We start from the raw sequence: 26,820 nt of genomic DNA, 5'->3' as shown, positions 1-26,820 counted from the left end.
AAAGGAGTTAGTTTATATTTATTTTCATAACTGCTTTATTTCTGTCAGTATTTAATGTTTGCCAAAAAAGGAAACACAGGTTTCCCACACTGTCTCCCCATCAAGTATCACAAATTTGTGTGTCAAGTACCAGAATTTGAGGAAGATAATTAAGGTGGTTTAAGGTCATCTCACAGATAGAACCTCAGTCTATCCAAGTTTTCTCCTCCAGGGTCAACCCACTGTATTAGCTTCCTGGTAGTGCTGTGTTAATTAACAAACTCCGTGGCTTAAAGCAGCAGAAACTTACTGTCTGACACCTCAGAAGGCTAGAAGTCCGAAGTCAAGGTGTGAGCAGGGCTGCACTCCCTCTCAAGGCTCTAGGGAAGGATCCTTCCTGCCTCTTTTCAGCTGCTGGTAGTTGCCGGCCACCCTTAGCTTTCCTTGGCTTGTACCTTCAACTCCCCAATCTCTGTCTCCATTTTCACACGCCCTCCCTCGTCCTGTGTGTCTTTGTCTCCAAATTTCCCTCTCCTTTCTTTGGATTTAGGGTCCAACCTTAACTTAGTATGGCCTCATAATAACTTGATTACATCTGCAAAGACCCTGTTTCCAACTAAGGTCCTATTCCCACGTTTTAGGTGAACATGAATTTTGTGGGGAGAGCACTGTCAAGCCAGTACACCTCCACCCATACTTTCCTACTCCCAGCTCAGACTGCCACTGTTCAGGTTGCCCCAGGAGGGCCCTGAGCTGGGGCGAGGACTCAGTCAGTCGTGTTTGGCTGGAGTGTTCCATGAGGTTCAGCCAGTCTTGCCAGAGCCTTGCTCCTCTTCCAGCCCCTCAACCCAATTCCTTTCTCCTGTTTCCTTTCCTTCCACACTACCACACTGTCTTACGTCCAGGATATAGTCACTCAATTCCATAAGCCGGATCCTGTGGTGCAAATTCCATAAGTGGCGATCCCTGATAATAGCTTTGAGTTGGTGCCAGGTCCCTAGTAAATTAGGACTGAAGATCTGCACACAGCCAAGGGCCCTCTCCCTAGCAGCAAGCACCTTTTCAAAAGAGCAGAATTCATTTGGAAGGCCTAGAAAAAGGACGGAGGTGCTCTGCCAAAATCAATGATGTCTGAGAAAGAAGCATGCTCCCTAGAGCTTGGAGAAGATCAGAAGAGGGATAGCCTGAGGCATGGCTCTGCAGTAAATCATTAAGAGACGCCCACTCACAGTGGCTGTGGCTACCAGAGGTTTCCTGTGAGGGAACTAAAAAGCGCACAGTAGTGTTTGTAAGTGATGGTTCCATTTTAATAGATAAACATACAGAACTTATAAAAAATCAAGAATCTATATTAGCCAGATTTCCTAAATTAGTTAATATTTCTTTTAAATTTATACTTAAAGTCACAATTTTTAAAACTATATATATATGAATGTGAATACTATATGCTTTGGGGAATTTGACTTTGGTTATTTTCTAGTGTCAAGGATAAACACAGCCAGACAGTAGTTAAAGCGATCAGCACAGATTTTCTTCCATAATATACTATTGCAATAGAGAAAAGAGACCAATGTGAAACTGGGCTCAACATCAGTTAGCCCAGAGGTGACTGGGCATTTTAAAGGGAAATTCAGGGAGTAGGGAGGGGTCAGCAGGGGCTCAGCAGAGTCGGGGAAGTGAAAATTGCAGAAAGCAGGAAGAGGGTTTGGTCAGTGTGAAGCCATCTGGGTTTCACTGGTGCTGACAGAAGTCAGGCTCCTGCCCTTCCACAGAGGCTTGTCTGCAGGGGTGGCTGGAACCAACAATCAGTTATTTTGGCAGCCTTGAGTTTTCGTAGGCAAGTACTTTAAGGGGGCTAGAGTCATGTAGCGGTGTGACCTTGAGCTGTTGAACTTGTTCAAGTCTTTATAGGCCAGTGTGGGGGCCTTGTGGAGAAAAAGACTCAGAGCAGCCTGAGTAGAGTCTGGTCCAGGAGACACTTTTGTCACTGAGCATGACCAATCCATTTATCACAATGGTAGCAGCGTGTCCTCATGGAATTATGTTTCCTTCGATAAATCTTGAACAAGAAATAAATGCATCAGCGTATGTTTTTAAAAGTTAAACAGATGTTAAACTTAAAGGAAGTTTGCTAAAATCCATTTCGTGGACCCCTTTGTAAATACCTGACCTACACAGCTTACCCCTTATGATTTAAAGTTAACTTGCATCCATTTTATGGAATCCCAGGTGCCTGTTTGACCTGCAGACATCTTTCTCCCTTCTTGGTCACTCTCTCAGGGCATCAGCTCTTCACACAGCAACAGCTTCCTGCATGTGGCCCCTGACTGTCCATTGATGACCGAAGGCTCGTGGACTTGCCAAGTTGCCCACGTAAAACCCAGGGTTCAGAGAGCGAGACAAGTCCTTGCATTGTGAAGTGCCAACAATTCTAGTATTCCAAAGCTCAGTGTTGTTCAGAACATGGTACCCTTGTGAGATCACGTGTGACATTTGTGAAGAACCTGGAACTGATGTTTCCTTAGGAAGCCTCGCAACAGTAAGTGCTTTCAGCTCGCTCAAGGAACTTCAAGTAGGCAAGAAATAAGAATGGAAACCCTGCATTACTCCATCAGATCTTGAAAGTTTTCTCTTGGTTAAATGTGCCTGTCAATCACATCGAATCTTATCCCCTGCCTCTGTGTGCTATATCACAACAGCGACGTCTGCTGGACCGTGTGTGCTCTCTGGGTACACATTTTCCAGGAGGCAGCATCTTATTAGAGAGTAACAGGTCTGTCTTGTGTAAAGGAGAATGCTAACCGCTTCATGAGAAGGCTCCCCACCATGAACTCGGATAACCGGATGCTATTTTTTTAACTTATTTATTTTTTAATTGACAAATAGAAATCGTATATAGTTATCACACACAACATGTTTTGAAGTGTGTATACATTGTGGAGTGGCTGCGTCAAGCTAATGAACACATGCATCATCTCACTTTCTCATCATGTTTTGTGGGGAGAACACTTAAAATCTAGAATCTGAGTGATTGTCACATAGCCAAATGTTATTTTTAATGACCTTTGCTTTAATTGTCCATTCAATATCGGTCATAGATATTTATTGAGGGCCCAGCATGTGCCAGCCAAGCGTGGCCTCCTAATTGGAAACACAAACCCTGAGAAACTCTGAGCATTGTTGTGTAGTGCAGGGGCCATCCTCACACCCCCACAGCCAGCATTCAGCTTGCTTCATAAGCCATGGATGGAGTCAAAGGAAAACTAGCTCACCTTCCCACTATGTATCTGAAATCACTTTCTATTCCATGCTGCACACATGTACTGCAAGGAAAAGGAATGATTCCTGCCCCCACCACTGCTTTCCATTCCTAAGAACAGAGAGGATGGAGTACGAGGATGAGGAAAACAGAGGGCAGGAAATAAGCAGTTTATTCACTGGATGTCTGCATGGGGTCTTGGGAGTGCAGAGGTTGTGACTCATTCTTGAGTGGAAGTTTCTAACCACATACATACAACTGCAATAACTGCAGCCAGCTGCTGGAGGTGTTGTGGTGAATCCCAGCGGGTTACAAGGGTGTGAGGAGCCTGGTAAAGTTTCCAGGAAGTGATAGCACATGAGCTATATCTTCACCCGCAAAGATGCAGGTAACAGCTCAGATTCTGAGCCTTAGGAAGAGGATGGAGGCCGGAGGGTGACAGGGTTTCTCTGTAGTCCTCAGGAAGTGAAACTGCCTCACAGGAAATAAAGCAATATCAATCAGGCAGTTTCTTTCTGTGTATATTTGAATATTGTCAATGTTTTAAAAATCACGACGTATTTCTTTTTTTTTTCCTTCTTTTTTTTTTTTTTTGTTGTTGTTGTTGAGACAGTCTTTCTCTGTCGAGTGCAGTGGTGTGATCTCGGCTGACTGCAACCTCCGTCTCTTGAGTTCCAGTGATTCTCCTGCCTCAGCCTCTCGAGTAGCTGGGATTACAAGCATGTGCCTCCACGCCTGGCTAATTTTTGTGTTTTTAGTAGAGATGGGATTTCACCATGTTGGTCAGGCTGGTCTGCAACTCCTGACCTCAAGTAATCCGCCCACCTCGGCCTCCCAAAGTGCTGGGATTGTAGGCATGAGCCACCATGCCCAGCCAAACCGGACATATTTCTAAGGAACGAGAAAGAGCAGCCGTCTGTCCACCACCTGCCCCCTACAACCGCCTTGAACCGCATCCCAGACAGCTTGGTGTCGTAGCTGACATTGCCTGTGTCGGCCCTCCTCTCCTGATTTATTTTAATCCTCATATGTTCTTTCTTCTTCTGGGAATTGTTCTTTTCTAGCATTCTGTTTTTGTTTTAAGGACTCAGTAACTTATATGTCTCCGTGAATACTAATTATTATCATGACTGTTGCTTCCTCGCCCACTTTTCTCTGGATTGTCATTTTTTTCTGGCAGATTCCTGTCTTCTGCCTGTTTGAGTCTTCTTCCACAAACACCTGGCAGTGTCTGTTCTGCTCATTCACATTCAAGAACAGAGCACTTGTGTATTCATTTCCTGGGGCTGCTGCCACAAGATACCGAAAACTCAGCAACTTCTAATAACAGAAGTTGACTGTCTCCCAGTTCTGGAGACTGGAAGTCTGAAATCAAGGTGTCTCAGGGCCACACTCCCTCTGTAAGCTCTAGGGGAGGATCCTTCCTGCCTTTCCCAGCTCCTGGGGGCTCTAGGCATCCCTGGGCTTGTGGCCACATCACTTCAGTCTCTGCCTCCGTTTCCACGTGGCAGAGTGAGCTCATCTCAAGATTTTTAACTTAATTACATCTCCAAAGACCCTTTTTCTAAACAAGACAGAAGTACTATGGGTGAGGACTTCTGTTTGGGGGCTACCGTTCAACCCACTGCTCTCAGTCACACAAAGCTTTTGAAGCATAACACCTGCTGTTCAGGCAGTTGCAAAAGTAGCCCCTAAGAAAGACAGCATGCCAAAGCACCTTCCCCATGGTGGGGTGGGGTGACGGGCCAGGCACCCTTAGGATGCCCATGCAGGAAGTGGAGGCTCAGCAGAATCCCACAGGTGTGTCTGGTCCTGGGATAGCATCAGCGTCTTCTCACAGGTAGCCAGGTGGCATCCATCAGCTGACCACATCGTCTGCCCCAGTGGCACGGGCTGTCTTCCATGTCTCACTTCATAGAGCTCTTCTAGACTGAGGCCCAGGACATGGTTCTCGGCACACAGCGTTAATGACATGCATGGCCCTCTAAGGGGTTCCCTCTCCCACTTTGCGTTGTCAACCCCCGGTACCCCCCACTTGCTTCTGTTGCTCACTGCAGGTCTTAGGTAGTACAGAGAATGTTCAGGCTCGTAGGGTTCTGATGGCCAGATCACCCAACAAAAGAATGCCACGAATACCTGAGACCGTGCGGCAGCTGCCTGTCTTCTGCCTCTTTCCTTTGTTTAATCCTGTTTAATTGCACATCCCTGTTCTCACCCACCTTGGGTCTCTAGGATGGAGGAAAGCAGGAGCGTTTCTTCCCACTCACAGTGCTGATTCTCCACATTCCCCAGTTCTTCCCCTGGAGATGTGTCCTGTGAGCTGATTGTTTGGAGCAACAGATATCTAGATATCTGTCTCTCTGCCCTTCCTGTAAACCCACAGAAGCACACCAAATTCTAGGAGCTTGGAACTGGAGTTCATTTATACACATAACCAGCTTCTCCCTAGAACAGAACTCCATTTGCATTTTTTAGTCTTTTACTTCTCAGGGAAGGCCAGTGAGTAAGACAAAGTTTGTGTGCACTTTTTAAAAGATGAAAAACTTTGTGAAGGCATCAGGCAGTTTTGAATCAGGTGATTAGGATCGTTCATTCCTGATGATACACTGGAGCTATATCTGATGATAACGACACTACCTAACATTTATCTGGGGCTTCCTCACCCATGTCATTTTCCAGGCATTGTTCTTCTTGTGAATTAATTCCATGAGGAACGTTAATCATTGCTCTTTGACAGATGACAAAATTGAGGCCCAAAGAGGGCGTATAATTGACGGGTGTCCCGTAATCTCTGACTGTGGTCATAGTCTTGTCTTGGCTTTCGTCTTCATAGGAGTCCCAAGCATTTTGGAGATCTCAGTATGTTGTGGTGGTGTAAAGCAGTCGTCCAAAACCGTTTTTGATTCATTCTCCATCAATAAGAATGTTGAGCTGCATTCCAGTCTAGACACATTGGTGTGTGTTTGTTTATCTACTCCACCTTAGAAATAATTCACAGCAATAGAAATGCAAGAATGATAAGCTAAAATAAAATAATCGGCCGGGTACAGTGGCTCACATCTCTAAGCCCAGGGCTTTGAGAGGCCGAGGCAAGAGGATTACTTGAAGCAGAACTTCAAGACTAGCTTAGCTAACATAGGGAGACCCTGTCTCTACAAAACATAAAAAAATTTACCAGGCATGGTGACATGCACCTGTAGTCCCAGCTATTCGGGAGGCTGAGGCTGGAGAATCGTTTTGAGCCCAGGAGGTCAAGGCTGCTATGATTGTTCGACTCTGCTCCAGCCTGGGTCACAGAGCAAGATCCTGTCTGAAAACAATAATAATAAAATAATCTGTTTAAGTTTTTAAAATTAATAGCACCAAAGTACTTTAAGAAAATTTTCTTTATACAGTGTGTTTTACAGAGCCATGTGTTTAAGTGTGCTCCATTTTTTAAAATATTGGTTTAAAATTGTGTGATCTAGCAATTTAAAAATCTTGTTTTAAATTCAGATTGTTTTGATACTCAACTTTAATCACTGTTTATATCCAGACAGAAGTTCATGATTGGCTAATTTTTTTTTTTTTTTTTTTTTTTTTGAGATGGAGTCTGGCTCTGTCACCCAGGCTGGAGTGCAGTGGCGCTATGTCGGCTCACTGCAACCTCCACTTCCTAGGTTCAAGCGATTCTCCTGCCTCTGCCTCCCAAGTAACGGGTTACAGGACGCACTGCCACATGTGACTGTCTCTTTTTTAAAAAAATTAGAGCCTTTTATCTCATCCATCAGTTAGGTTAAGGTTTAAATTGAAATTTAGCTAATAAATATAGTCCTCTGTGATACTAATCAGTGGTTGTTGCAAACTAATGAAATAGTGTGGCATTTTAGTATTTTTAACTAATGGATTCAAGTTCTGTAGAAGCTCTTTAGGTGGAGTACTTCTACACTGATTGAATATTGTTTTTATGCGTGGAGGTATGTGTATGTATGTTCATGAGATCTGTTGTTTTCTTGTCTGGCTTTTATCTGGTTTTGGGATCAGGGAAGTGCTGATGTAAAATGTAAAATGAGTTGAGAGGTGTTCCCTCCAATTTCCTGAAAAGTCTGTTTAGAATTGGCATTCTTTTTTTCTTGGGAAGTTGGTAAATTTACCAGCAAGGCCATTTGATCCTAGATGTGGGAAGGAGGTTTTTAATTACAAATTCAATTCCTTTCATAGGCAGAAGGCTATTCAGGTTATTTGTGTCTTCTTGAGGGAGTTTTATATCTTTCAAAGAATTATCTCATTTCATCTAAATGGTCAAATGTGTTGCCATTAATCCTATAATAATTAAGTTTTTATCATTTTATCGATGTTAGGATCTGTAGTGATGTCTGTCCCCTCTTTCCCTGCTAATGTTAGTACATTTGGATCTTCTTTATTTTTTTGATCAGTTTAGCTAGGAGTCTACTAATTTAATTGCTCTTCTCAAACAACTCGCTTTTGATTTAGTTGGTTTTCTGTATTCTACTTTTATTTCATTGATTTTCTCTCTCATGTTTATTATTTCCTTCCTTTTATTTGTTTTGGGTTTAATTTGCTCTTTTCCTTCACTTTCTTAAGGTAAAAGCTTAAATCCTTGAACTTCTTTCTTTCAGGTTTTCAATGTGGCAACTTAGATCACTTATTTGAGACCTTATTATTTAACATATCACTCAATGCCATCAGTTTTCATCGAAGCAATGTTTTAGCCACATCCCAGAAATTTTGGTAGTTTTTAGTTCTCTACAAAATATTACCTAGTTTCCCTTTGTGATTTCATCTTTGACCCATGTCTTACATAGAAGTGTAACATCCAAATATTTGTGATTTTCCACATTCCTATTATTAATGTCTATTTTAATTCTACCATTGTTAGATAAGGCATTCTGTATGATTTTAAGTATTTTATAATTTTTGAGAATAGTTTTATCCTTATAATAGGATATTTCTTGTTGAATGTTCCACGTGCACTTAAAAATAATGTGGTTTCTGCTGTTGTTGGGAGAAGTATTACATAAACGTCAATTAGGTCAGGTTGCTTGACAGTGGTTCTGAAGTCTGCTGTGTCCTTACTTCTTTTCTGTCTACTTGTTTTATCAATTACTGATAGAGGAATTTTAAACTTCCTTCTACGTTTGTGTTTCTCCATTCAGTTCTATTGGTTTTTGCTTTATGCATTCTGAAGCTCTGCTATTTGATGTTTACACATTTAGAATTATGTCTTATTGATGAACTGATCTATTTGTCATTATGAAATGTCCCTATTTATCCCTGATGATAGTCATTCATTGTTCTAAAGGCTTGTTTGTTATTAATGCAAGTAACCTGGCTCTCTTTTGAGCAATAGTTATGTGGTATGTAGTTTTCTATCCTTTTATCTTCAATCTATCTGTGTAGTTATATTTAAAGTAGGTTTCTGTAGACAACATGTAGTTGGGTCTTTTGTTTTTCTTTTTTATTCTGATAGTGTCTATCTTAGGTGTGTTTATAATACTTATAAAGCCGTTACATAAGGTCATGATCTGCTAATTCCATCTGTCTCTATCATTTCTGTGTCTGTTTCTCCTGATTGTGGGTGGTATTTGCTTCTTTGCAGCATGGTAATTTTTGATTGAATGTTAGACACTATGAATTCTACACCCAGTGGAGTGCTAGATTTTGCTTGATTTCATTTGCTTTATTTAACTTTGTCCTGGAACTACATTATGATCTGTCCATGCCTTCCTTTTAAAAATCTTTAGAGGGTCAGGTGCTCCAGATATCTGTTACCTTATCCTGAATGACTTTAGGTGTTTGGAAAAAATGACTCTGTTGATTCTTTTGTGTAACAATTGACAAAGTAGGGACATTAAATCATGACATTATTAAAATAGGCATGATTATACAATTATTTAAAATAATTTTAGGCCAGGCGTGGTAGCTCATGCCTGTAATCCCAGTACTTTGAGAGGCCGAGGCAGGCGAATCACCTGAGGTCAGGAGTTTGAGACCAGCCTGGCCAACATGGTGAAACCCCATCTCTACTAAAAATACAAAAATTAGCTGGGCGTGGTGGTACATGCCTGTAGTCCCAGCTACTCTGGAGGCTGAGGCAGGAGAATCGCTTGAACCTGGGAAGCCGAGGTTGCAGTGAGCCAAGATCAGCCATTGCACTCCAGCCTGGGCAACAGAGCGAGACCCTGTCTCAAAAATAAAATAAAATTTTAGACAAACCATCACACCTTGTGTGGATTTAGATGTTCCTGTTGTGCTAGTCAGCATAAGTTAAAGGTAGGAAGGACTCCTGGTATTTTTTATTCTTTCTGATAACTAGTCCTCTCATGATTGGCTCTATGATGACCTCCATGGACCTGTGTGGTGCCTGTAGTTAATCCGTGTGGCTAATGACAGTGTGAGGATGCTCTTTTCATATGGCACGTTGCTGTTGATCAGCTGTGTTCAGCAGCTTTCTTTTGTCCCCTGATCCCTTGTTAAGTAGTGCTGCAGCAGTCCCTCAGCCACAGCCTTCTTCAGCATCTGGTGGAGGCCTTTGTGTAATTTCCTCTCCTTAGCAGGGTGAAGAATGATTGAAGTGTTTTCTGTAGAATACAGCGTTTTTGCAGAAAACACCAAAAGCATAGTCCTTGTGTATTTACGCTTTGGAAAAAAAGTATGGTTCAGCGAGGCCCTGCTGAAGGGCCTTCCCCGGTGCCCTGGCCAGATCCCAGGTCCAGTCACCTCCTGGGCCTGCTCTCTGCCCTTCTCCACGTTTCATAAGGAGGCCCAGCAGGCAAAGCAGCAGTGCCTCCCAGTGCGCTCTTCTTCTGTTCCTTTGGGAAATGTATCGCTCAACCGCCAATAGCTTTTTTGATTTTTTGGTTTGTTTTATTTGAGCAGGGATGTTTTGGAGCTGACAACTGCTTTTAGACAATCTGTCCTAGGTCAGAAATTCCTCAAAAGGAGCAGCCTGAGAGTGTGCTGCCACACAGCTGGAGGGACTGTCCCTGCAAGAAGGTCTTATGGTGGTGGCCTTGCCCCTCACCTCAGTCCTTCCCTCCTCCTCCCCAGGGGCGGAGAAACTCATCATCCACCTGCGGAAACATGGCATCCCCTTTGCACTGGCCACCAGCTCGGGGTCCGCGTCGTTCGATATGAAGACAAGCCGCCACAAGGAGTTCTTCAGCTTGTTTTCCCACATTGTGCTGGGAGATGACCCCGAAGTGCAGCATGGCAAGCCAGACCCGGACATCTTCCTAGCTTGTGCCAAGAGGTTCTCTCCCCCTCCTGCTATGGAGAAGGTAAGTGGGTGCCGGTGACACGGGCCGTGTTCCACAACCATGTTCCACCAAATAATATCCACGTAGTGTTTGCTAAATGTGAAAAGTTGTGGTTTGTGCTGTTGAAGGCCACTTTGCAATGCTCCCTAGAACTTGGGTATGTGGGCAGGGCGATGGTCTGGTTGGAAGATTTTGTGAGGAATCGTGGCCGCACCTAAGTCACCAGGCCAGGGAGACTCAGCCAGAATCCACTGGGTCTCAGGGACAATCTGAGAAGCTTACAGTGCCAGAACAAGGCCTATTCAGACATTTTCCAGGGAAGCGGCGGTTTTAATGATGTGGGGCTTAAAACAGTCTTATTGTCTAGGTGCAGGCTTTAAGGTGAGTATTCACTGCAGTTCAGATGTAAATCACTAAAACTCACTTCCCCTCCCCAACTGCTTATAGAGTGCTCGTTGGTTGCTGCAGTTTTTGCTTGTGTAGTGATGCTGGGTTTTTATCGCCAAGTTTTTGGACTTCCATCCATTTCTCCATTGGAAAGTGGCAGCTGGTGGGTTTGTATGCCGTGGCACCCCCTGTCCCGCACCGCGGCTGCTTGACCATGCAGGGTATGCAGTGGAGACGGCCCCTGGCTCCCTCTTGTTAAATAAGGCTCCTCCTCAGGTGACCTGGGCAGAGCGTTTAGAGAGCCGACCGCTCGTGGTGGCTGGGCCTGGCTCCAGATTCCTCTGACCGTTCTGTGACTGCCAAGATGGAGTCCTTGGCCTGAACGATCTGCAGGTACAGATTCCAGAATCACAGCAAGTCACCCTTGAAAGGGGGGCTCCCGCTGGCGATGTAAGTGTAAGCAGCTGGGGAGGGCATCCGTCGGGGAGTCTCTGCAAATGCCTGCTTCCCCTGGGTTCCTGCATGTGAGGACTTTTGTGGTTTGTGGGGAAGAGCCTTTCAGTGAGAGGTCTTTTTCAGGCCTCACCTCTCATCACTAACCAGTGACACCAATCACGAGCTCAGGGAAATTACTCAGAAACCTCCTTCCCAATAAAGCGGAGCTACCGGAGTAGTCTTGAAAGACCTGTTTTTTGTTGTTGTTGTTTTGTTTTGTTTTGTTTTTTGCCCAGGGTGCAACTTACTACCTTGAGCCTATAGAGGCAGCCGGAACCTGTGCCTCAGTACACAGGCCTCTGATTCTCTGAAGCTAAGTGGGCATCCAGCAATTCAGTTCAGTTCTGACACTGACTCCTACGGTTAGCCCAGACCCCGAAGGTTAAGGCCCCAGTCCCACAAGACGCCCATTGCACGTTCCAGGGGCCACCTGTACTTCTGATTGGCTACAAATTGGGGGTTCCTGCAATCCTCTCTTCAGGTCTAATAATCCCCTAACATGACTGACAGAGCTCAGGAAAACACTTTCATACACTTGCTGCTTTGTTATGAAGGGTAAAACTCAGGGACAGCCAAATGGAAGCAAGGCATTGGCCAATGTATGGTGGGTGGTTGCAATGCTCCCCTGCCCTCTCTGGGCACCTGACCCTCCCAGCACCTCCATGTGCTCACCAAACTCAAAGCTCCCCAGGCCCCTTATGTAGAGGTTTTTATGGAGCTTTCTTACGTAGGTGTGAGTGATGACATCACTGACGATTGCTCATTGAACTCAATCCAGGCCAAGGTGCCCTCCCTGGAGATGAGGGGGAGGGCTGAAAGTTCCAGTCTTGTTTGTTTGTTTGTTTGTTTTGAGATGAAGTCTCGTTCTGTTGCCCAGGTTGGAGTGCAGTGGCATGATCTCGGCTCACTGCAACCTCCACCTCCCGGGTTCAAGCGATTCTCCTGCCTCACCCTCCTGAGTACCTGGGATTACAGGCGTGTGCCATCACGCCTGGCTAATTTTTGTATTTTTAGTAGAGACAGGGTCTCATGATGTTGGCCAGGCTGGTCTTGAACTCCTGACCTCGTGATCCACCCGCCTCAGCCTCCCAAAGTGCTGGGATTACAGGCATGAGCCACCGTGCCCAGACCCAATCTTCTAATCGCATATTTGGTCTTTCTGATGTCCAGACCCTGTCCTAAAGCTATCCTGGGTCCACTAGAGGCATCTTATTAGGTTGAAAATGGCTTATTAATGACTCAGAAATTCCAAGTGTTTTAGGAGCTCCATGTCATGAACTGGGGACAAAAACCAGGTGTGTAGTTTTTATGATGCCATAGCTATAAACAGTCATTGAAAGACAGTGGGGCATTCTTAGCAACACACATACCTGGGCTGATTGAAATCTCATTCTTGATTTAAGTCTCATTACTGAATTCAACTTGACTGCAATTGCTTAAGGTGGGACGTGCCTGAGACCTCCCAGCTAGTAAGTCAGAGAGTCAAGGCTGAGCCTCCAGGTGCGGCTGGAACAGCTCCCAGTGGGAACATGTATCTGCTTCTTATGTCTGGACATGTGTATGTCTGCATGCTTGGCACCCTGTTACAAATTCCTCTGCAACATGTTCCTTTTCCCTCAGAATTTCCCCCTTGTGGAAGAATTATTCCATAGCTTCAGGCTATAAAGCCTTCTTCCCAGAAACACCATTTTTGTTGTTGTTGTTTAACCTGAGTTATTGTTCACTAGAAAAGTGAAGGTGCTGCACTCCATAACCATGTCCCAGAAGCGATCAGAGTATGTTGGCACTTGCATTCAGTTCTGTATTTACAAACTGATAAAGACAAGGTGAAATATTTGCCTTGTTAACATGAGCTGTTCCTATAGCTAAGGCAATTAAACGGAATTTCAAGTACAGGCAGTCCTTGTTTTGCAAGGTACTCTGTTAATGGAAACATGGTGTTTCATGTGGGGTTTTTTGGTTTTGGTTTTGTTTTGTTTTGTTTTTCAGATAGGGTCCCCTTTGTTGTCCAGGCCATAGGCGGTGGTAGCACAATCGTAGTTCACTGCAACCTCCATTTCCTGGGCGTCAGCAATCCTTCTGCCTCTGCCTCCCAAGTAGCTGGGACCACAGGCACACACCACCATGCACAGCCGGGTGTGGCAGCTCACACCTGTAATCCCAGCACTTTGGGATGCTGAGGCAGGAGGATGCTTGAGCCCAGTAGCTTGAGACCAGCCAGGTCAACATAGCCAGACCCTGTCTCCACAAAAAATTAGCCATGTTTTAAAATGTATATGGAAGCAAAGTGTATGTGGAAACCACATGCTGCCATTGCATGGGACCAGTTATGGTGAAACCCACAAAGCAAGGGCCCTCATGAGGAGGAATTTCTCTCACAAGGTACCCTGCAAAGAGGCCCATGGAATGAATTGTGTTTTAACATCTTGGTGTTCTCATTGACAATGTTTGTTTTAGACTTGTCAAAGAAAAATGAGCAGTTGCATTTTTTAAAAGTCATTTAGCTTTTAGAAAGTTCTAAACATTTTCCTTATTATTAATCTACATTTACTTACAGATATATTTCTCTTGCAGAAATGAAATGTTTCCTCTCATGCTTCTTACTTAGAGACAGTGACACATTGTGGGTCTTCCTCCTGTGATGTGCATATTGTAATACTAAAGGAAGATTTTCCCAAGCTCCTGTCAGGGAAGCAGCCCTGGTTTTGTACTTGGCGTTTGTGTCAGGAATACAGGAGGCAGTGGCCAGGGGCCGTGTGGACGATCTTGGAGCTCTTCAGTCAGGCCCTGCTGCTTCTTCTTGCCCGCAGTGTGGGTGTGAGCTCACAGGAGCAGCATGCCTCCAGAGTTCAAGGGCATTCCATTAAATCATCAGTCACTGAAGAGACTTCTGAATCTCTTAGGGAATTGCCTTAGGGAATTGATCATGCCATAGGTGTCACCAGGTTAATTAGGCATAGTAGTAGTAGTAGTCATAGGAAAGTAGTCAAAAACAAGTAGGATCAAAGGGTTATTAATTATGTTAAATATTAATTCCCATCTTACTAGGAGAAAGTGTCCAACAGAGCTGACATTAAAGAATCAAGTTTTCACTGAGAATATTTTCTAAGTTATTCATGTATCATTATTTTGTTCTAAAAAATATCAAGCAAACATAAGGCCACCTTCAGAAGCCCCCCAGAAACCACCTTCAGGATAATGAGCACCCATCGAGTGAAAGCACCCGCCCACTGTGTGCCAGGCAGGGTGCGACATCTGCCAACATATCCCCTGAAGGCCAGAGACCCAGTGGGTAGAGGGCTTCCATGTGCCGAACGCCAGGTCCTGAGACTTGCGAGTGTGAGCACACTCATTGCCTGGTGGGGACTTGAGCGACCAAGCTGGGAGGCACCCCAGGGCTCTCTGTTCCCAGCCACAAAAATGCCATCATTGTTGTGAAACAAAAATGATGGCATTGCTTACATATCACTTCTAGGGTTGATATTTATTACAAGTAAAACCAGAAATCGGAAATCAGTTTTTGTTTTTTTTTTTTTTTTTTTTTGAGACACAGTCTTGCTCTGTTGCATAGGCTGGAGTGCAGTGGCACGATCTCGGCTCACTGCAACCTCTGCCTCCTGGGTTCAAGTGATTCTCCTGTCTCAGCCTCCCAAGTAGCTGGGATTACAGGCACACGCCACCACGCCCAGCTAATTTTTTTATTTTTAGTAGAGATGGGGTTTCACCATGTTGGCCAGGCTGGTCTTGAATTCCTGACTTCAGGTGATCTGCCCACCTCGGCCTCCCAAAGTGCTGGGATTACAGGAGTGAGCCACTGTTCCGGCTGGAAATCAATTTTTTACAGCCTAGCCATCACTACTTTGCGTGTTTTAGTTTTCTTGTACTTGTTAGTGTTGTTTTAGGAGCTGAATTTCAGGTTTTAAAAAAATTATTTTTGTTTTTGTTTTTCTGTTCTATTTTCAAGAAAGTTATACATGTTAAACTGCAGAAATAGATAGAGTAGACTCATTTTGCCAGCCTAAGTTTTGTGTATATTCGGTATCTGTCTTTTTTTTGTATAATACCAGGGTTGAAGTTGTGAGATAATATTCACAATTAATAAACAAGGGACGTGGTAGATTCTACTCTTTTTCCTGGAAACCTGCATATTTCTTAATGAATAAGGGCTAAGTCCACATAAATAGGTAGACTGGGCTCATTTCAACCAGCCTTTAGACATTTCTACTCACAGCCCAAACTATTATGCTATCCCCTTGTTAAGAATACAGTCTTACAGGTGGTGGTTCATGCCTGTAATCCCAGCACTTTGGGAGTCCAAGGTGGGAGGATCACTTGAGCTCAGGAGTTCAAGACTAGCCTGGGAAACATAGTGAAACTGTGTCTCTACAAAATATAATAATGATGATGATGATAAATTTGCCAGGTGTGGTGGCGCCTGCCTGTAGTCTCAGCTACTTAGGAGGCTGAGGTGGGAGAATCACCTGAGCCTAGGAGGCGGAAGTTTCAGTGAGCCGAGATCATGCCACTGCCCTCCAGCCTGGGTGACAGAGCAAGACTCTGTCTCAAAGGAAAAAAAAAAAATAGAGAGTACATTCTGGGTGGTGGCTTAGGGATACAGGTGTTCTGTGAAATTCTTTCAACTCTGCTGTATGCTGGACCATCTCTACAGTGCAATGTTGGGGGAGGCAGCTCTGCCTAGTGTGACAGTCAGACCAAAAGTTCACTCAGGCACAAATTAGAGCATCATAGGGGAACTGGGGATGGCACAGGGCCTGAGATAAATGCTCAGCATTTTTACAGAGAAGAACAGAGGGTGGGATTAGTGCTGAACAGAACAAGTCCAACAGGAGTGCAGCCAACACAGAATCAATCATGAGGACTTTGGAAACCAAGCAGAAAAGTTTACACATGGTGCAGTAGGCATTTGAGCTCACTGGAAATTCTTAGAAGGACACATTGGCCATGTCTGTGTTTTAGAGCTCAGTGGAGTACTGGGTGACAGATTAGAAATAGGCAGTAAGGGAGGAGGAAGTGCCAGGTGTGATTCCAATGTGATTTCCTTCAGGGAACTTATAGTTCAATTAGAAAAAAATAAGTAATGTCAAAAGTTATAGGAGGCTTAGGAGAAAGTGAAATTAAGAAAACTGTTGCTGGGCCTATATTCATATCAACTTGTACCAAATTTGAAGAACTTTTTGCATCTCTGTGACTCTTTCCTAGATTTAAAAAAACTGAAAAAAAGATGTAGCTAGTTAAAAATACATGTATTTTTCTAATACCTGTAACTGCATGTGACATTTACACAAAGTTTCATCTTAACTTATCCTTATCGTACATTGCATATGTCCCAAAAGAATGCAGACAGGAGCAGGCAGGCTGTCAGTGTGAGCTGACCTCTGTAACTGGAACTTCTTTTCCTCCGAGAATAATAGAGAACAAATAGCTGTATACTACTTATGTCCAATTTAAAGTTAATATTTGGGCCAGGCGTGGTGGCTCACACCTGTAATCCCAGCACTTTGGGAGGCCAAGGTGGGTGGATTACTTGAGGTCAGGAGTTTGAGACCTGCCTGGCCAACATGGTGAAACCTCATCTCTACTAAAAATACAAAAATCAGCTAGGTATGGTGGTGCACACCTGTAATCCCAGCTACTCGGGAGGCTGAGGCAGGAGAATCGCCTGAACCCGGGAGGCAGAGGTGCAGTGAGCCGAGATTGTGCCATTGCACTCCAGCCTGGGTGACAGAGCAAGACTCCTTCTCCAAAAAAAAAAAAAAAGTTAATATTTGGTGACCAGCTCAGCTTTGCTGGACCTCTGGTTTTGGGGAGAAGATTAGATGTTCTTGAATCAGCTTCTTACCCTGCAACACTGAGTTACGGGCACAGCCACACTGGAGCTGCTCCAGAGGGTGAGGACCGTCACCTGCCATTGTTTGCCACCCTCTGTGGGCCTCAGGACCCCACAGCCTGGGTCCTGATTGCTCCAGCCTCAAGGCCACCTCCTCCTGTCACCCATCATCACTGAACAAAATAGGCATGCCTCTGCTCACTTGTCCTTGGTATTATTTCATTTCCCTTTCTCCCTTCTTTCGTTATTTAAAAAACCGTAATAACAAGGACCTTCACAGTTACTGTCCTTACACTTCTTTTCTTTCATTGAACTTGCCTTTGGGCTTGGTGTCCCTTCTGAATTTCCTGGCATGAGGGCACTTGCTTAAACCAAATTTCACTGTCAGAGGAAATGTGTTTCCTCTACCCTCTTAGGTGCAGTGATTGGGGGCCTGTAAATCAGACTAACAAAAGACAGACTATCAAGAGTAAAGATAGATTTGTATTTACATACAACGAAGGAGTTCACAGAAAAATGTGACTCAAGGAGGCAGTTAGAATTTCGGATTTGTATGTCATCTTAACATGGATGGGAGAGAGGCAGAAGGACACACAGAAGAATAAACTTTTAGGAAAACTTTTAGGAAAACTAAGTGGGCCGTTAGGAGACTAGATGGTGGATAAGATAGTTTTATAACAACATCTTTTGGGGCGATTTCTCATCTAGGTGTGACAGGTGCTGACTTCTTATCTTTGGTGATAAGACTCACACTTCCCTGGTTGTGAAACTCCTGAGCATTGGATGTATGAGGGCTGAGGGCTGAATTCTTCTGGAAGGCTTTCCTTAGAAAGGGAAGGGAGTGCAGAAGCCTTCTGTTCCTGTACTTGATGCTTACTGTCTTCAGCTCTAATAACCCTCATGCCACTGTGGCATGTTCCTCAGTCCATGGAGGCCCCATCTGCTTCTCCCCAACACCCCATCGTTACTCCCCTGCCCCCTTCTCTGAATGCCCAGCACCCAGCACCAACAAGCCCTCTGCCTGCCGAGCGCACGTGGCATCCTTGTTTCTAAACGACCCTGAGGTGCCCAGCCCCTGGTTCTCAGGTCCTGCCTTTATCCAGCCCGAGCAGCCTTACGTCTGTGTCCAGTACACTAGCCTTGGGGCATCTTGCTCTCCCAGATGACCTCGGTGTCCCTCAATCTTGTTCCCATATTAGCTGCCAGGTGCCACAATCCCTGTTTCTGACTGCATCCTCGCCTCCTCACCTCGCCTCGGGGGGCATTTCATCCTGGCATCTGCCGCTCCTGACTGCTGAAACCACAGACATCCGTTTCCCACGCTCCTCTGCAACGTCTCCCTCTGCTGGCTGCACCATGCCCATCCGCCCTCATCCACTGCTCCCACTGTTTCTCTCTGCACTTCCTCTCACCCAGGAACTCGGTTCAGCAATCCCCAAATGTCAGCATCTGTGTGTGTGCAGGTGTTGTTTTGGTGTTCATCTCACTCTGTCCCATCCCCCTGGGTGATCTTATCTGCTACTTGTTGTCACTGTGCCTGACTCAAATCTTGGTTTCTGGACATGGGTAGAGTCCTGGGCCCAGTGGTCTGGAAAGGGGCCTTGGGAAAATCTTATGTAAAAGTTCAGCCAGGCCACACTTACTAGGAGTGTCAATAGAGGTTCTCCTACCTTAAATCTACTCTTGGGGACCCTGCTGCTTGTCTGAGCCCCAGGCTCATGAATCTGCACTGCCTGGAAGTCATGAGCACCTCTGAAAACACGGCCAACACTCCATTTTCCCACATTTTCCTTTAGCCTGCTCCTGTCCCTCCAGGCACCCTGGAGTCCCTCAGCCAACCTTGAAGCTTCTCATTGCATGAGGATTCTCTCTCCTCACATGCCGTCTGCAGCCAGCAACCTCCTTTGTCCATCCACTTCTTAGGCCCTCTCTTCTGAAAACCTCCCTTGTCCTCATTTGTACGTTTCTTCCCTTCCTGAATTGAGGCTATAGGTAGCAGCTGCTATGTTGACTTCAAGGTCTCATTCCCAGCCTGAGAACACAGACTCCTCCCCTGTCCCCACACCCAAATCAGAGGCTATCAATGCACGATATACGGAAGCAGAAGCCAATAGACACAGAATCCAGTCACTGATTCTGTAGGTAAAGAAACAGATTCACACCAAGGGACTCAATTCCCCTCTGTAAGCTTTTATTGAACCTTTCGTGTATGTGCCATTTTATCAGATTGCAAGATGCCAGGAATACCGAGTGATTTAGGAGCACACACTGTCATTTAGTTTTAATAATAGCCAATGTCATTTCTTATTAGAATTTAGTAGTTATTTCTTGCTCTTTGATTTTCAGTTCTTATAAACTTTGGCAAAGAAACCCTACATTCCCAGCTATAGTGTGGCCTTCTATATTAGTCTGTTTTCACGCTTCTAATAAAGACATACCCAAAACTGGGTAATTTATACAGGAAAGAGGTTTAACGGACTCACAGTTCCACATGACTGGGGAGGCCTCACAATCATGGCGGAAGGCAAGGAGCAGCAAGTCATGTCTTACATGGATGGCAGCGGGCAAAAAGAGAGCTTATGCAGGGAATCTCTCCCTTACAAAACCATCACATCTCATGAGACTTACTCACTATCACGAGAACAGCATGAGAAAGACCTGCCCCCCTGATTCAATTACCTTCCACCGAGTCCCTCCCATAACATGTGGGAATTGTGGGAGCTACAATTCAAGATGAGATTTGGGTAGGGACACAGCCAAACCATATCACCTTCTTTTTCTTTTCCCGTGGTGTTCCCCACAAATAGAGAAGGCATTCCTCTTCTGTACTGTTATTTCACAAACCCTGACTGACATCTATTCTCGTGATCCTTGTCTCCATCTCCTGCCACTACAGCTGCAGTGATGTCAATGGGGAGGCTGTCTTTTTCACCTTCAGGCTCTCCCTCTCCCCTTGGGTACATCATCAGCTTTGATAGGAGGTGGAGCTGTGCTTTGGCCAGGTCACAGCTCAGTGAGTGTTCTGGCTTCTTGGCAGACCCATAGCCACCTGCGTTCCTCCAGACTGGTTTCCAGGGCTTACAGTCAGCGGCAGAATCTGTCCTCCTTTGATGGAGAGCTGCTCGTCATTCTTGGGGAACTTGGGGCACTGCAGTGTTGATTTCAAGTTCACAGCCCTGCAGAGACCTCGACACAGGTTGCATGCACACGGGCCCCTGTACTGTTCTGCAGAATTACGCCAGAGCTGAGCCATTCCTGGGGCATGAGGGTCTCTGGGAAAACACAAATTAGAGGCATGAGGCCCTTCTGCACTCTGTCAAATGCAGAGAAGTGAAGAAATAATTTCACTAAATGCTAGAGAAAAACAGCAAATCTCAGAACAGAATGAAGTTCTGTCCTCTCATAATTCCTCTTCATATGTCTTGCCTTCAGATATCTTCTTTATACTTGGCTGGAGAAATTCCAGGATGGCACTGTGCCCTGTGCTTTGTGTGGAGAAAATACTGATGGATGAATCCCTGGTCCACTATTTCCCTTTTAAAGGCAGATACTTGTATGACAATGGAAAATGTAACAAAACTTCATTTAATCAGCACTGTGTGTGTGTGCGCATGCATGTGCGCACGCGTGTGTGTGTTTATGTGTGTGTGATTGATATGTGTTATGGAAAAAGCTCATGTCTCTGGAAATACTTTCCAGCAAAAAACATCTAATAGCTTAATCTTTATAGCAGTGCTGGTTTTGGCCCTTTAACTTCCCCGAAGTTGTAAACCAAAAAATTGCAGTCTCCATATATGTTTTATTGCATCCTCTAAAACAGGAGTCCCCAATCCCCTGGCCATGGACCAGTTCTCCATGGCCTGTTAGGAAGCAGGGCGCACAGCAGGAAGTGAGCAGCGAGTGAGCCAGCATTACCACCTGAGCTCTGCCTCCTGTCTGATCAGAGGCCACATTAGATTCTCACAGGAGCCTGAACCCTAGTGTGAACTGTACATGCAGGGGATCTGAGTTGTGTGCTCTGTATGAGAATCTAATGCCTGATGATCTGAGGTGGAACAGTTTCATCCTAAAACCAGCCCCTTTCACCCCCCACCTATCTAGGAAAAATTGTCTTCTACGAAACCGGTTCCTGGTGCCAAAATGCTGGGGACCACTGCTCTAAAACATGTATTTTTTTATTTCTGGACTGTCACTCAAATGCCTCAAAAAAATCCATGCCTCGTAGTTCCTTGAAACACTTTTTAAAAGAACTAGTAGCCACTATTAGTACAAATGCCACTACCCTACTCGGGGCATTTCATTAGGTTGGCTGGTGACCAGCTGTGCATTTTTTGTAATGATACTGTGTTCACTGAGTCTTTTTGATAGCAAGGTTTCAGACAACTAGCCAGTAAAAATATAATCTAGTCACTGTTCCCCCATACACTAGTGCATCAAGTTCGTTGGTCCTGCATTACCAGTTGTCTTTTACAATTGTGTCAATTTTCAAAATATCTTTTAGCTTTTAACTAGTAATTATTACTAATAATTATTGGATGTTTTGGGCTAAAACCTTGCTAAATGTTTAGCATCTCATTTAATGTAGTACCACAGATTATTGGCAAATTTGGGCATTGTTTCTCTTCACTGCGATTGGAGGAGAATGGTGTATTGAATACAGAGAACACGTGACCCATAAGTAGCACTAGTGCTGTTTGTATGTATGGCTCCCCACCTTGCATTGCATAACATTGCTGTAGTTGAGGAATCCGCTTTTTAAAAGTGTTTGGCCTGGGCTAATTTGCAATAAAGCCCGTGAACTCTCCCACCCCTGGACATGTTGTACCTTCCTTGTACCTTCCTCACCCGATCTGGCCTCCACAATGCTTGTGTACACATTCTCGGACTTGCCCTCACCCAAACTAGAATAGTGAGAATAATCAGTGAATTCAGCCTCGTTATGTTTGGGGATTTATGCGAGGATCAAGGTGGCATTTCAGATTGTTGTGAAACAGATGGATCAGTCAGGAAATAATACCGGGGTAGATGTCTTGCCGGTGGAGAGGGGAACATAAACCCCAAGGCTCTGGCTTACTTCCAACACTAAGGTGAATCCTACTCCAATCAAATATTAACATGTAAAACTCGAACCAAGTCTCCTTCTGGTGATAGGACCTAAGCGAGCTGCGCTAACTCTCCCCTTAAGAACAGTGAGAAAAACTGGACAAAAACTCGAAAGCATCTTTTTGAAGGGATCTGATTACCCAGCAGGTAGGGAACAGTGGGACCCTTTACCCCTAGAGCTGTCCCCAGAAGAAGTGGCTAATGAGAATGAGAAGCCCGAGTTTCTTTTTGGTTTTTGTTTTTTCTTTTTTTGGTTTGGGGGCAGGGGGGCTGAGGTGGGAGAATCACTTGAACCCAGGAGGAGGAGGTTGCAGTGAGCTGAGATCACGTCTCTTATATAGAACCTAGTTTGAAAAGGAAGGGATATTTTAAGTCTTTTAAGATAATGTTAACTATTTTTCTTTCTTTAGCTCTATTTCTGTGTGTAGCTGTTTTACTACACCAGAATTCAGCAAGTGATAGTTTCTTAAGAGTTAGTTGCTATGTGGAAATTGAAGCCCTATCAGTAACCTTTTCCTCCTCGTGTATCTTCAAATCTATTACCGAGCCTTAAACTTTGAATGGATCTTGTATCCCTAGCTTAGTCAAGGGTTAAGAAAATACGTTTTCTGTAGAAAAGAAGACATGTTCTGTGGCTCATCCAGAGTATTATTTGAGCTGCATGTCTGTAGTTTAATCACATACTGTTGGAGGTCTTCCTGGGAGATGCTGGAGGCCCAGGAGTCAAGGGGCTCTGTGTGCCGTTCTCCAAACACAGCTCTCTAGAAAGAAGGTTCCAGCATGACTCAGGAGAGGTTGGTGCAAACTGGGACCCTCTGGGCACCTCTCAGGGACACAGACTGTCCAGCTGGTTACGGAAGCACATCTCCCACCTGATTTATTCCTAAATAGGAGCGAGGAGGGGGACAATCTTTCCCTTCACCCCCACATCTTCCTTTCCTCTTCCCTACCTCCCTGTATTAATACTGAGAAACCACACCTGAACAATGAAATGACTAGGAACTACGGTTTCTGGTTGTGTTCCCAAGCGGGAATATGGGCTGTTCACGACCTCGGAATGTAGAATGCCCTCATTATTTATTCAGTAGACATCCAATAAATGCGGATCAACAGCTTGCCTATCTTTGATAGTTTTTGGCAGTGTGTGCTGGTTTTAATCTTTGTACTTGTCCCATAAGTGACCCCATGACCAGAGAGTGGGCTCTTCCATCTTGTAAGAGCCTTCTGTTCACGTTCTGTTCTTTTTATGAGAAGGAAGTTCCAGTGCATATCCCAACATAAAGAGAAACGTTGAATACGTACTGTTTTTCTCTTATATATATGCTCAAAATAACGACTGTAGTAAACAGTCGTCATGATTATAGGATGAATTACGCAGCCATTCATAGATTTTTGTAGTTGTCATTTACAAGTGGACTATGCAATAGTTCATAGGCTTATGAATACATAATCTAACAATATTAGCTGGGTGCAGTGGCTCACGCCTGAAATCCCAGCACTTAGCGAGGCCAAGGTAGCTTGATTGCTAGAGCCCAGGAGTTCAAGACTAGCCCGGGCAAAGGGCAAAACCCCATCTCTACAAAAACTACAAAAAGAAATTAGCCGGGCATGGTGGTGCTTCCCGGTAGTCCCAGCTACTTGGGAGGCAAAGGTGGGAAGGTCACCTGAGCCTGGGGGTGTCAGGGCTGCAGTGAGCCGTGATTGCACCACTGCACCCGAGCCTGGGCGACAGAGTGAGACCCTGTCTCAAAAACAAACAAACAATATTATACTTGTAGTATTTAAAAACATAATTATCTGGTATTCCCATAGCTAATGGAATCAAAGGGGAGACTTTATCTCCCTAGACAGGAAGCACGGTACCTCCTACACTCTCTTCTCCCCACATCAACTGGATAGGTGTGTGAACGCATTTCAAAGTCAAGTATGGTTAGTAATTACTTGATGTTTTTCCAGCCCCTTCAGATAAGCTGAATTGAACACCCAAAAGTGATAGTAACATCATTTTCCTTTGCAATTACAAAGACCATTAACCCAACAGAATCTCCATGCTGTACCTGTTTGTGATGTTTTTGTTCCATTTTATTAGGTATGACTCCTGATAAATGAATCACTAGGCAATTAATTTTTTCTCATTCTTTAGATTCATACACACAGACACATATATCAAGCGAACTATAAATTGCTAAAATGACAGGCCAGCAGTGACTACTTGTTATCGCGTGTGTAACATCTCTTGAGGGCTGCTTTGTAATTCATTTGTATGGTGTTGTTGTACCAGTGTAACTGCTAAGTGGTTTCTCTGGTTCCGTGTGCATTTGTACATGAAGTTGTGCAATCTCCACATACCAGCAGTTTCAAAGAATGACAGTTTGCATGAGGCCATCTTAATAGCAGGTAGCATGTAACCAACCCATCTGAATTAAGCCACCATTGCAGAATAAAACATTTGACACTAAGCCAGGTATTTCAGTGGATGAGTTGTATTTTGGATTTCCAAAAAAAAAAAAAAAAAAATTAAGCAGTCATGCTCTCGAATAATCTTACTAGACATAAACAATACTGCTAGGGTAGGGGGGCACTGCTTTTAACAATGGTCAGAGTTTCTTGGTAAATCAGTGGTTTTGCTTCTTTGATGTTTCTAAAACACTGATATGTCCAGTTGCCCTGCTCTGACCTCATCTCACCCTCCCCAGCTTCCCTCCCCACCCACCTCGTAAAGCACAGACCTCTCAGCCTGACCCCTTGCTCCCTACCTCACTCATTACTTCTGGTTTCCTTTTGGGGCCTTGTCTTCTGCCTGCCCCCAGTACAATGTTTATTTTTCTGCATGTCCATCTCATCCTGACAAGCCTCTCCACACTGGAGTGCAGCCAGTAGCTGTCTCTGCTAAGCTCTTCCCTCTGCCTGCATTTCTCACCCCACACACACCTTCCATTTCCCAGTGGCTACATACATCATGTGCGATTATGCCTGTCTTTCATGACCTGCCTCTGACCAGACATCCCTGAGTCATCTTCCCTAAACCCACTCCTTCAAATCCACCTTCCAAATCCTGGTGAATGGACTGCTGTCCCTGCTCCAGAGGACTGTGTGCCTCAAACAGGGCTCCCCACAGTGGGCTTGTATTAGCAGGGATTCCCCAGTGCATGTTTCCTGCCTTGGAGACCATGAACTCCAGGGAGGCTGGAGAGCTGTCTGCTCTGCTTTCTGTCTTCTGCCTGCCCAAGACAGTACTTTATGTAGGTGTTAATTTCCTAAAAATATGTCTAACATGCTTGAATTGCTGATAGCTATTGATTAAAGCCCAGCTTCTAATATAAATATGCATTTCTGATGAATCTCACAAAAAAACAGGAAGAAACAAATGCCATTAATTTGCAGTTTATCAATATCCTGGCTAGTAATTGAGATATTTAGTGGCATAGTCACTAGAATATAAGGTGCTAGTCCCAGTCCCAACACGAGCTTGAGTAATTTTAAACTTCATAGTGAATTTTTTGTAACGTCTACAGAATGGATCACCATTATCATAATAATAGCTGATAGCGACGGAGCATGTCCCATCTGCCAAGCACTGGGTATCCTTGATTCATTCATTTATAAAATTTGAAGTTGGTGGGAGGGCATATTTAAAGACTGCTACCTGGAATAGTGTTATTTGTCAGAGATTCATTTATTTGTTCTCCACATTCTTCAATATATGAATTATTCCATGCAATTGAACAGCTCCCCAAGTACGTCATAGTTATGAAATGTTGTGTGTTGACTTTGGAAGGTTACAGTTCATTTGTGATCTTCCAGGCAGTGGGGGTGGGGGTGGGGGGATTCTTCTCTGTAGTGAAAGTGTTTTTCTCTGAAATCTTCAGCTACTTTCCTACTCTGTGAAGCCTTCTTCTCCTGGGTCAGTGGGACCCTTCCTTGAGAGCGGTTTCAGTAGGTTCTCCAAAAACTGTTCAACTGAGTAAAATTGAATAGAATAGTCCATGCATTTTGTCCCAAGGTATAAAAATTGGCTTTGGGGAGGTGAAAATGAAACCTTACTTTTTTTTTAATGTATCAAGCACCAATACACATACAGAAAAATATAGTGTATCTGTGTTATTATAACATGTTATGGGGATAGACTGTTGGGGAAAAATAACTGGAAAAGCTTTTTTGGGGGTGATCATGAATGAAATGGTTGAGAAACACTGAGTTAGTCATACACAGTATCAGACAAGTACTGTGTCAGTAGCCCCAGTAATTTCCACCCTCAGGCCAGGCCCCACATCCAGCACATTCTCGCTCTTCTCTAGCCCCCACAGCCAGGTCAGTCTTCTAGCCCAGGCTCCATCGGCATCTCAGGTTAGAGAAAGGAAGGCAAGATGCCTTCCACCTCTGTTTTCCAGGATTGAGAATATGCTCACGCCCCTCTCTATCTAAAGGAAAGGAGAGAGGGATGGACCAGGCCCTGTGTTGCCCTCACAGGTGCCCCGGGCGCCATTTTG

General features: G+C 44.5%; 1 protein-coding gene across 2 annotated transcripts in view; it reads left to right on the top strand.

Moving 5' to 3' along the window:
* Nucleotides 1-26,820, top strand: part of PUDP (pseudouridine 5'-phosphatase) — a 186,223-nt gene that overhangs the window by 61,563 nt on the left and 97,840 nt on the right. For both annotated transcript variants that reach the window (XR_010111200.1, XM_034951337.3), the window contains exon 3: nt 10,289-10,518. Coding sequence is in view for 1 of the 2 variants with exons in the window: in XM_034951337.3 (XP_034807228.1) it covers nt 10,289-10,518 (230 nt within the window). In the remaining variant the exon portion in view is untranslated. The remainder of the gene's footprint in view (nt 1-10,288; nt 10,519-26,820) is intronic.

This window comes from Pan paniscus, chromosome X (genome assembly GCF_029289425.2).
Source record: "Pan paniscus chromosome X, NHGRI_mPanPan1-v2.0_pri, whole genome shotgun sequence".
In the NCBI taxonomy this organism is placed as follows: Eukaryota; Metazoa; Chordata; class Mammalia; order Primates; family Hominidae; genus Pan; species Pan paniscus.
Note: the sequence above shows the minus strand (reverse complement) of the source record. Positions and strands in the feature narration are given on the sequence as shown.